Here is a 12060-nt window from a genome sequence, read left to right on the forward strand (position 1 = left end):
AATGGAATCGACCGCAAAGTGGGCGTGGCGCGGAATGCTGGTCACCCATTGGTCGCCGCTAGGCTATGTGGATGCGAAATTGATGTAGGCCCCCCCCCCCCTCCTCAAACCAAGCCCACTTGGCTTGCACTACTGTATCCGGCAGATGCTTTTTAATTTTAGGTCTTAATGGCTATTACTACAATTTAGTATCAGTTAACTAAAGGCTGTTAGAAATATTGTCAAAGGCTTACGTAATAACTATCATGTAACATTACTTAATTTGAGGGAAGTAGTAACTAACTTACTTATAGTGGGGCAACCTAAAATTCTGATAGGCAACCTAATTTTTGCCTTAGGTTGCCCACTGGGCACTGTTAACATATCTGACAGTTTTCAAAACCTGTCCAGTTGCTTGAGTAACAATTCCCTTGTGTGTGTGTGTACTGAATACTAAAATATTCATTAATGAGTTAACATTGTTAACCTGCAGAGGTGTGTGGGTTGGTGAGTTGAAGAAAGGTAACCAGGCCACCTTACCAGATGGGAGAGTCATCGACCCAACACCGTATGTAGAACCTGATACACCAGGTCCTGTCTTCATTGGTAAGTATAGTGTAATGTGATAATGATAGTGCAGTGGGGACGCCTTGCAGTGATTATGAAAACTGCAGGCACCTGTTATAGCCAAAATAATGTGAGAACAGTTTACCATTTTGAATCTCAGTGCTGTACTTTTGAAACATATTGTACAGTGGCTGGTACCATTCACATTCAAATTACTAGCTGTCTTTGGTATTCTAAAGAAATGTTATGTTTTTTCTGTACTAGAAAAAAGTGTATGTGTCTCTAGAAAAAACATGACTTGTGTGGTTTGATTTTAATTTTCTGTTTATTTCACAGTGGTTGAATGTCCAGGTGAGGACTTCATTGAACCAGTCACAACTAACAGCCAGATTGCAAAGTAAGTCATGGCAGGAAATTAAAATAAACTTTAGGCCACACCAATTTAATTTGTTGGTTCTCGGATTTTTTCTGAAAAAATATGAAGCGACAGGGCGAAAAAATAAAAAAATAAAAACAGGTCTAGGCATCCTATTATAGGCTTAAATGCTACGAAATGAGCCATGAAGTCAACACAAAAGGCTGGGTTAAAATTTAAACATTGAATTTTGAACTTTTAATCTAACCACTGCAATGATAGATGGGAAAACTGTAACAACTAGGAAGAAAAGGACTTTCCTCAACTGTTGAGGGCAAAACATGAGCATTTTTCAGTTGATTCAGAACCAGAATCATATTTCTTTTTTTTTTTGCAAATCAGAAAAAAACGAAGAGGCGAATCCGAGAACCAACAAATTAAATTGGTGTGGCCTTACTTTTAGTTTTGTTGTCAGTGATGTTATTGTACGTAAATGTATACTGTATTTTAGAATCATCATGGTCCTTGTACATACATATAGAATACAACACGGGGTATTACGACCGCGAGTCAGATCCGACTCGCGGGAGGGCCGGAACCGAGGGTGATGCGGAATACACCGTGTTGTACATGTACCCAAGAAAATGCGCCTTTCAATGCAAGATGAGCCAAAAGTTGGTGCCACTAAACCCTAAAATGCAACAACATCAATTCTAACGTCCGGATTCTGTATTCAAATTTTTGAAAGCAGCACACGCAGTTAGGGCAAAACCCGTTCAAATCGCTCTATGGAAGCCATGGAGCCCGGGCCGTACCCGTTATCGAATGTTATTGCGGCCCGGGTATGATATAAATGTATGTATAATTATCATGTCTTGAGTTCCTCTTCTTTATTCAGGTACCAGGAGGATGGAGATGAAGAACTACCAGCTATCGTTGTCCACTTTACTCCAGCAGGAGTAGCCAAGGACACACGCTACCAGGACTGGATCACAAGGTACATGTACATGTACATGTGGGCTGGGCACACAGGACTCTCTGTCATTCTGCCAGTACCAGTTAGACACACCAATACTAAGTATATAATTCTGTTTTGCTTCAGCTTGGAGAAAAGGCCAACCCTAATAAAAACCTGCTGACCCTTAGCCTTAGTTTTGGTTGGCTGGTGCAGAAAGTTGAAAGCGTTAACTTCTGTCTTAGCCAACCAGAAGTTTCTTCCGTCATCTCAGTTTTGTTTGACATAACATGATGACATTGTCTAGTGCTGAACATGACAAACCTAAGGGCTCTGACAGCAAATTCTGAAATATTGACCCTCTCAAATGCTAATTCCTGCATTTTGAGGGACAAACTTTGCTGCTAGTCTAAGCTTATAGTTTAAGGACATCTTTTACAAATCCTTACAGACTGATTTTTTACAGTCAGAGATAACAGATTGGGAAAAATTTTGGGCCGTCATGATACAATACATGTAGATTACCTTTAGTATCATTATGGATTAACTCTGTTAGAAGACGTATTTTAGTATAGTTTGTGTAATATCTATATGACTGTACCCTTGTTGTTTCTTCTCTGGCATACATTGTACCAGTTACAGTTGTTGAGCAGTAAAGTTGATTTGATTTGATTTTGATTTAGCAAAATTCTGTCAATGACGGAAAAATGGTTTCTGGCTAGAACACTGGTTGACCCTCTCACACTAGGGTGAACCCATTGAAGTTCCTATCTTTCACACACTGTATAATTATATTTACCATGTATTCCTGTGTGTTTCCCAGATTTGGACCAAACACAGAACACCTGTTCCTGAATGAAGACACCCAGACAACATCTCACGAGGGTACAGCCTCTCTCCAGGCCTGTCTCAACATCATACAGCCTACTGTTTTTCCCCTGCTAGCAGATAACGCCATCAAGGTAAGGGTAACACTGGGTTTCAAACTCAGCAACTGACCAGTCCAACGGGTCCGGACCTTTTAGCCTTGCAGTTAGTGTGTTGAGGTACATAGACTGGGTTCGAATCCTGGGACCCAGGAGGCTACCGCGTGGACACAGGAATCTTGACCTCAGAGATTTGAGGACAAATCTATAAGAATAGAGGGAGTAGTGGAACAGGGGCATTTTAGTTCCACTAACTGATAGTGATGCATACCGGTTCACTGGACTTGAATCCGGACTTGTAAGAATGTATAGGTTCAAGTCCAAAAAAACCTAAAAGTCAAGAACTGAGTCCGGACTTATTACCATAAAGGACCATTTCACATACCCGTTTTCTTTCCAAACCACCTAAAACCTTCCGTAGATTGTAAAATCTTTGTTGCAAAACGAAGAAAACATTGCCATCGGGCATCATCAAGTACCGGCCTCCTTGTTATGTGGCCAAAGTTTCACCCAGACAACATTGCAAGGTTGCCAACATGCAATTTTGTATATGCCATGGGTTTAGGTCCGGACTTACAAGTCCACACAGCAAAACACAGCAAACTACACTTACATGTAGTGCTGTGTGTATTTTTGGAATGTATTAAAATTTGTCCTTTATTCTTGTCTCCAGCCGGGAAGTCTGCCGCCTCTCCCACACAAACATGTCCGAGGGGAGTGTCTGTTAACATACTGGCTGTTCCACAGGGACCACCCTCTACAATGGGACAGGTAATACTGTGTGTCTAAGGCCTACAACATGTATATATAGAGGAAAAAAGATATGTTTCCTGTTGCAGTCTTGGAGGACTTTTCTTGACTTGCAAGTAAAGTCTGAATGTTTACTGTTCCCCTAATAGATCCTCCATTCCATTGCTGGACAATGAAGAGGCTGTGAAGGGGGCTTTTGCTTTGCCTGGATTTGAGGATAGCCTTAAGGAGATGAAGGAGACAATTGCAACAGCATTTGCCAGTGATACAGCAGGTAAATACATTGTACTAGATACAATAGAAATACATGACAGAGGCACCTGACACCCATGACAATCTGTGAAAAAACTACATGGAATGTAGGCACAATAGACAATAAACCAGATATTGAGTGTGTGAGTGAGTGATGTACATGTAAATTAATCCTAATACTAGTAATAGATATACTGAAATTGAATAATATGATACTGCAAGACAAGAGGAAAAGAAAAAACCTGTCATGATCATGATATATTAAGTCGTAATAACTTCAAATTTGGCCAGAGAATACAATCTTTAAGGCATTATCATTGCATGTACCGATATGTGTTTTTGGTTGTTTCATGTCCCCGAAAAATGACTTTTTAAGTTATTGCTAAACTGCAGTCCTTTTCAGTAGTTGAGTGCAAGTTGGTGGTTCAATTTTGAAACCCAAGTCTTAGAACACATGATACAGCTCAAAATTATCATTAGTTTGTGAAGGTGTCCATTCTGACAAAACCTTGTATTATGTATACCCAGTGTGTCTGCATGTACACTTGGTGTGCAATGTGTCTGTAACTATTGTATGTCTGTTTCCCCTCTAGCCTCCCCGTCCTACCCAGAAGTGGTGTTCTTTGGTACAGGATCGTCCATCCCCAGTAAGAGGAGAAATGTCACAGGAATCCTGGTCCAACTCAGGTCAGGACTGAAGCATGTAATATACAATTATGTCATGTACATTACATACATGTGTACTGTGCCATAGAGAACTTCCAGTATGGTACACTCAGGTAGTCTCTAGTTGTAATTTATAGATGATGTTAGTCATACACCATGCTTGTTGTTTGAACGAAGCTTTAAGGTTGCAGTACACAGTATTAATGGGCGACCCCCGGGGTCTATGACTCGGGTATAGAAAGTAGTACAGTGAATATTCTTGAAGGCTGGGTAAAAAGCCTGATAAGAGCGTCAGCCAGATGTAAATTGTGCTATGTGGTGTACATTGTAGGAATGTATCGGGTTTGAGACTGTATGATTTGAATTGTGAAGGTTTTGCCTCTCTCTCTGCAAAACTCTTGGCAGCAAAATCGTCCCTCCGTGGCATCACTCGCGTCGCTCATGGAAAAAATAATGCCACGCCCTACGAGTCTGTGTAGGAGGCTAAAGTGCACCATATAATTTTTTACCGCGTCGAAGTGAGTCATCTTGGGGTCCTTCCCCTTAGGGTGAAAACTGTGCTCTGCTACAATGTATTTTAATAAGTGGGCGAAGTAGCTTTCTTAAGTTTATATTAAACATTTAACCAGTTATAGCAGGCTCTCAAACATTATTCACATTTTGATTCTCCTAGACTAAGTAATATGGTGTTGAATGTACATCAAGCACGTCGGCAGAACGTACTGCGCCTGCGCAGAACCCCGTATTTTAGCATTTTTCGTTGGGTTTTTGGTCAACGTTGCATCAGAATTTTGCCTGTTGCAGAGGATAATCTTTCCGACATAACATTTGGAAACTACTGTCGAAATGCTAACCTTATATGAGCGAATACAACCTTATATGAGACATTCTGCCGAAATGCTATGTACAATACATTACGGGTTTCGCGCAGGTGCAGTACGTTCTGCCGACGTGCTCATCAGATTCATACTGTTTTACCCAGTGAGTCAGAGTCCCTGTTGTTGGATGGTGGGGAGGGCACATTTGGACAGATGTACCGGCACTATGGTGCTGATGTGGACAGGGTGCTGGCTAACATCAAATGTGTCTTCATCTCACACATCCACGCTGACCATCACTTGGTATGTCACATATCACATGGCATTTTTTTTTAAAGATTAGGCCACAACAATTTAATTTGTTGGTTCTCGGATTGTTCAGAAAAAATTTAGAGCGACAGGACAACAAAAAAATAAAAACAGGTCTAAGGCATCCTATTATACATATAGCCCCAAATGCTACAGCCATGAAGTCAACACAAAACTAGCGTAGCATTTGGGGCTATAATAGAAAGGATGGCTGTTTTATACAATTGTACATTGTCTACAACATATTAGAATACTTCTTAGGTTTAAATATCATGATTGTGCTTATTATATAATTATATTTTTTCAGGGACTGATGAAAATATTTCAAGAGAGAAGAAGAGCACTGGTAAGGAATCATTATATAATTTTATTGAAACAATGACTGCATTAAGCATAGCAAAATATTAGATGTATACAGACATTTGAAATCAAGGTCCTAATAATGTTTAACACATGTCCTTTGTAATATAATTTTCAATGTCATTTTCTAGACACAATTATAAAGTTTGTTAGTATTAGACACTTTCTGTGAACATTTGTAACAGTTAAGATTTCCTTACCAATCATTTTTAGGTTCAGTCTTGGTGACCTGGAGAATGGTATTAACTATTTTCAGGGGTTTGTACATGTAAAATGATTTCTATGCATGTTTTTTTTCTGTATTGTACATCCTAGCAAACCCTTGGAGAGCCCCAGCAGCCCATGTACCTGATAGCCCCCCTCCCGTTCATGTCATGGATCAACCACTACAGACTCAACTGTGAGAACATCGGCATGGACAACAAGGACTTCATGTAAGTGCAGTACCCACACAATCTGACAGGGGTCACTGCTGTGCTGCTGGTTCACATTGCCGTGTGAACTTTCTGTTTTTCAACTGCTGATCATGCTTACAGCAAGGAGTTTCATCGTAGTTAGGATTCTATTTATTTATTTATTTATTTATTGAAATTGCGACGAAGACAATACAATGTGGACACAAGGCAGCTAATCAGCTGATGGCGTGACCACATACATAGAATATACATACATACATACAATATACATGTCAAACAGCAAATACAATTGAATAACTATATAACAAAAGAAAGAGCTAAGAATCATGTACATCTATATACAAAAATAGCTAAGATTAGAAAGGTGCTAAGGCATGTAAATACCGTAAAAACTAGAACTTAGTACAATATGGAGAAGCAGAGGATCAGCTGGAAGTAAATCTTTTTGTAGATGTTATAAACGTGTGAAGTGCATCTGAAAGTTGCTTGGATTCTATAGAAATGTACATTGGCTTGACAATGTATTATAAAGAATGTTTTAACTGTAGATTGAGTCTTGTATGGTCACCGTGATAGGTTTAAACTTTAATATGCCAGGATGCCAAAACATAGGTCCTACAAGTAAAATTACATATTAATGATTGTGAAAGTGGGCTAAATTTTACAATTACATTCAATTTGAATGACAAAAGCCTCTACATACATGTTGCTATATATGTTTGTCATCAATACATGATTGTGTACTAAAATGTACAGTTCTGTTTTAATAATTACGGAGGAAAATACACTTTGTAGTTCTGTATCTGTTTGATTCTGTACAGCCGGTATACCCGCACTTCGGCACAGCACACCAGCTTTGCCTTATATGTATTAAATCAACAGACTAGTACATTTTTAATTTTTTTCTACAGCCTGCTTCTTTCTAAAGACCTGTCTGTGTTTTCAAACGAAGAACAGAACCAAGAATTTAACAGCCTGAAGAAGAACCTTGGCTTCAAGCAGGTAAGTTATTAGTAAAAGCTAAGAAAGATAATAGTCACTGTGCCTCATCTTTTTGTGATGATATTCAATTTCTTCTCCGTCTCACCATCTTACCCGGTCACTCCATGCTGCCCTGTCTTGTGTCAGGTTTTTCACTTCCTTGCCTCCCAATACTGTGCTTTCCTGATTCTTATAAGTGCTCTTGATGGCCCTGAGAAGTTTAACACTAATGCCAGTCTCTGCTATGACTTTCCACATCTTATCTCTATACACAATCAAAAGCTTTCTCTAGATCAAGGAATCAGGCATGTTGCTCAATGCAATATTCCCAGCTCTTTTCTGTAGCTCCAGGTTGTACCAGTCCTCCATGTCTGTTGTTCTGTCTGTAGCTCCAGGTTGTACCAGTCCTCCATGTCTGTTGTTGTGTCCTCTGTAGCTCCTGGTTGTATCAGTCCTCCATGTCTGTTGTTCTGTCTGTAGCTCCAGGTTGTACCAGTCCTCCATGTCTGTTGTTCTGTCTGTAGCTCCAGGTTGTACCAGTCCTCCATGTCTGTTGTTCTGTCCTCTGTAGCTCCAGGTTGTACCAGTCCTCCATGTCTCCCGTTCTTATGGCCTGGTTGTGACCCACAATGATGGCTGGAAGTTGGTGTACTCCGGAGACTCCATGCCTTGTGATGCCCTCATCATGGCAGGTATTGTGTGTTTCTAACCGTTAAGATTTTGAATAATTAGATTGTCCCCTTGCAGTGTGGCCCTCTGACCAATAAGCTCTTACTTAGTGACAGTAACTATAAGATGACGATTTTTTATGTAGCCTGAAGTGTTGATGCTTAGAGTTCTGTCAGAAGTACATTTTATACATAATTATGTCATACATATAACAGAATGTGTTATCTGAATTTGAAATTTCTTTGAAGAAATTGTCTACATTTATATTTATTTATAATGTATTTGTTTGATAACTTTGTTGTAGGTAAAGATGCCACACTACTGATACACGAGGCTACGTTTGATGATGAACTCCACCAAGAAGCAAAACGGAAGAGACACAGGTACTGCGTACATTAAAGGTCTTTCATTCATTCATTCATTCAATTAATTTTTTATTACTGCTCGCCGTACGTGCAGCTGCATGCTGTCTACGTCCAAAAACACTGGCAAATTTTTTCTTTTTAGATATGAACAGTTTTATATATAAGTCTTTATTGAAGTTTAGAACATTGATCAAATGTGTCAGGTAGTTCATACCTCCCACCAGCTCTAACTGTTGGCCAAAGTCAGTGAAACGGTATTATAAATTACATATGGTCAGGCGATTCAATGTAGATGTGTTGAACTTCCAAGGACAGCAAGCTTGAGGCATCTATAGTATGTTCAAGGAATCTAGTGCTCAATGCATGAATATTCTGCCTCAACAATTGAATGTAGAATTCTTTGCAAGTATCTTGCCTTGTACATGTACATGTAGTTCCTTGACATGAATTGTAGTACCATGCTGTAGCTCACAGGTAAAATTTGTATGGTGCAAGCTTGCAGAAAAAAATGAATTGCTTTCCAATGTTTTCCCCAGCACCATTACCCAGGCCGTGGATGTTGGTATTGAGATGAACGCAGGCTTCAACCTGCTGACACACTTCAGTCAGCGCTATCCCAAGATCCCCCTCATGGACAACGGAGGAGAGAAAGTGGGCATCGCATTCGACCACATGAAGGTGACACTTTTTTCTTCAAAGAGAATCGTTTTTTTAATTTAGGAATAGCAAAGTATTTATTCACAAACGCTTGTTCGACAAGAGACACTGAAACCTGGTGCCACTGGCTCAATGCGCTCTGAAGCCAGGTTTTAATTCTAATTACTGTTTTTTTTTTTTTTTTAAGTGACACTTTGTTCTTCAAAGAGAATTTTCTGGTAGCAAATTCTAGAATCTAGGAGATTGTTGAACTATGAACTTAAAAAATCTAGACAAAGCTGTGTTTTTTCTGAATAGTCTCTCTGAGGTGAAGTACATACCTTACACCTCAAGCCCCTGTCACACATTCAGAACCTTTCCCCAACCATTATCCAACAAACCAAGGCTGGCTAGAGTTCGGGAGCAGTCTGACTAGATTCAGGCCATGTTCAAAGTTGAGTACAATTTGAGTCAAAATTTGACTGCCAACCATCAGCCAACCATGGCCTAACCATTTTGAAACATTAAGCCAAACAGTAGCCCACCTCGCCAAACACCAGCCAACCACAGCCAACCTTGCTCAATGCTCCTAACCATGCATGGTTGGGGAGAGTTCGGCAGTGTTCGGGAGGCCATGTTCAGCTATGTGTGACAGACTGAATTCTCAGTTACCCTAACTAAATCCTGCTCCTAGCGGGTGGCCAGTTGTCAGTCGGAAAGTTGTCAGGATGGGGTCAGTTGACCATAGCCAGCGAGAGTTTGCGTAACACAGGCTAACTGTTAGTAATGTTAAGCTTAATGTTTTTGTTATGTCTTGTCAGCAGGGCAAGCCCTTTGTAATAGCCACGGGCTAGTTGGGCTGCCCTGGCTGTGAGAATTGTACAGCCAAACTACAAATAAATCACCTGTCTTGTGTTGTGTTGTGTACAGGTGCGTCTGGGTGACCTGAAGCTCCTGCCTCACCTGAGCACACCTCTACAGGCTCTGTTCCAGGAGGAGCTGCAGGAAATGAGAGTCAAACAGAAACGCCACAAACGGAACAGACTCGGGGGCCTCATTGACTAGAACTCGACAAATATAGCAGATACAAAATGAGTTATAAATACAACACCCCCATGAAACTCCTTCCTCTTCGCCCCCGCCGTTCTGCTTCGCCCCCGCCCCGTTCTGCTTCGCCCCCGCAAAAAATCTGCTTCGCCCCCGTCGTTCCTCTACGCCCCCGGTGCAATTCTGCTTTGCCCCCGTCCTTCTGCTTAGCCCCCAATGGCGGCACAGCTCACAGTCGACACGAAAATCGTCTGCAAAATAACAATAAAGGCTGTGCCGCCAAATTTAAAGTAGCCCATGCTCCAACAAACATTCTGGACCACCTTTCTGCCAAGTGGCGTTGCACAAATCCTTCCCATTCAAAAGTTTACCCCTACCTCACGGCCCGTCAGTGGTTCTTACGTTTATAAGTACTGGCGTTTATAAGTACAGCCGTGAGTGAAATTTCCCGCCAATACTTATAAACGTAAGAACCACTGACGGGCCGTGAGGTAGGGGTAAACTTTTGAATGGGAAGGATTTGTGCAACGCCACTTGGCAGAAAGGTGGTCCAGAATGTTTGTCGGAGCATGGGCTACTTTAAATTTGGCGGCACAGCCTTTATTGTTATTTTGCAGACGATTTTCGTGTCGACTGTGAGCTGTGCCGCCATTGGGGGCTAAGCAGAAGGACGGGGGCAAAGCAGAATTGCGCCGGGGGCGTAGAGGAACGACGGGGGCGAAGCAGATTTTTTGCGGGGGCGAAGCAGAACGGGGCGGGGGCGAAGCAGAACGGCGGGGGCGAAGAGGAAGGAGTTTCATGGGGGTGTTAATCAAATAGCTGCACTACAGTATGATTTTCAAAGGGTTTAGTACCTTAAAAATGTTGTATTTGCCAATTGAATTCTTCGAATATCTATTTGTTTATCTTTTCATATCTGTCAGTCCTATCTGTAAACTTGTTTTATTATCCCTCCCTTTTCAACAGTAATTGGCTAAATCCTTTTATTTGGCTACACAAAAGATGCTGATCCCTATAGGATTACTACAACAACAGAGGATTAACCTAAGCCTATTTACTAATTGGTATGAAATGAGGCTTGTCCCTTCCCAGTGGGGGTTCCAAGTGAAACCACGTGTGCCACAGTTGTACTGTAAAATCACCTATTTTCACTCAGACCTAGCTCAGACCTAAGGCCACAGCAAGAAATTTTATGGATGACATCAGAGAGCGCATTAATTTTCGCCTGATTTGGTAAAAAAAAAACAAGAAATTTTGTTGCCTTCTGACAGTGGTCAACATGCGAAAATGGGCAAAGATGTCTACTGCCATGCTTGAAGGTGGATGGCAGATAACTATGAAGAGGAGACAAGAAAAGGCTCTGATTTAATGTTTTGTTTCTTACTTTGATGCAGTGATCTGTGATGCTGGTTGTGTATATGTGATGTTCCCACTTAATAAAAACCATTTGTACAATTATTGAGTCAAAATTTTAAGATGTAGGAACCTTGTTTTTTTCGGCCCGCCTTGTTTTTTTTGGCCCGCTCCCATTAGATTTGGAGTCTGCGGAGGATGTCATCCATAAAATTTACTTGCTGTTGCCTTAGTTAGAGACTCTGAGGAAGGTGACAGACGGTCACTGAAACGTCGGCTGAATAAAAGACTTGGTTGTGTAAAAAGAGTCTCTTTACTCCTAGACTATGACGTCTTTACCCTTGGTCAATGCCTTTTGCAGGGGTCAAGAATAATGAAAGCTTGTTTTCCAGTCTTTTCTTACAGGCTTTCAAGCCATTTAGTTTAGGGTGGCTTTCAATATGGCTAATTTGCAAAAAAGAAAAGACATTCTAACCTCTAGGAGGTAACCTAACAATACCCAAGGACACCAATCTAATACCTTTGCAATACCCCAAGTACAGATCAACTTTGTTATCCTTATGGATAAGTTGCAGGTTTTGAGTGGTGGTGGGACAATATCCTTTTGGTGGTAGGTGGCAATTCTATGTGATGAAGTGCCACCTTGGTGATACTGT

The 12060-nt window shown here is 40.9% G+C and overlaps 1 protein-coding gene across 2 annotated transcripts in view; it reads left to right on the forward strand.

Moving 5' to 3' along the window:
* Window positions 1-10082, forward strand: part of LOC109481523 (zinc phosphodiesterase ELAC protein 2-like) — a 14534-nt gene extending 4452 nt beyond the window's left edge. Inside the window, exons 8-22 of one of the 2 annotated variants that reach the window (XM_019784099.1) lie at window positions 473-585; window positions 883-943; window positions 1800-1898; window positions 2680-2818; window positions 3456-3553; window positions 3682-3806; window positions 4378-4471; window positions 5433-5571; window positions 5885-5923; window positions 6253-6371; window positions 7265-7355; window positions 7906-8026; window positions 8308-8386; window positions 8905-9046; window positions 9935-10082. In XM_019784099.1, coding sequence (XP_019639658.1) covers window positions 473-585; window positions 883-943; window positions 1800-1898; window positions 2680-2818; window positions 3456-3553; window positions 3682-3806; window positions 4378-4471; window positions 5433-5571; window positions 5885-5923; window positions 6253-6371; window positions 7265-7355; window positions 7906-8026; window positions 8308-8386; window positions 8905-9046; window positions 9935-10069 — 1594 coding nt within the window. In that variant the 3' untranslated portion in view covers window positions 10070-10082. Of the gene's footprint in view, window positions 1-472; window positions 586-882; window positions 944-1799; window positions 1899-2679; window positions 2819-3455; window positions 3554-3681; window positions 3807-4377; window positions 4472-5432; window positions 5572-5884; window positions 5924-6252; window positions 6372-7264; window positions 7356-7679; window positions 8027-8307; window positions 8387-8904; window positions 9047-9934 lie in introns of those variants that run through there. The other variant, XM_019784100.1, reaches the window with a different exon arrangement.
* Window positions 10083-12060: the final 1978 nt, after the last annotated feature.

Source organism: Branchiostoma belcheri, unplaced genomic scaffold, assembly GCF_001625305.1.
Source record: "Branchiostoma belcheri isolate BF01 breed outbred unplaced genomic scaffold, Haploidv18h27 scaffold56, whole genome shotgun sequence".
Lineage (NCBI taxonomy): Eukaryota > Metazoa > Chordata > Leptocardii > Amphioxiformes > Branchiostomatidae > Branchiostoma > Branchiostoma belcheri.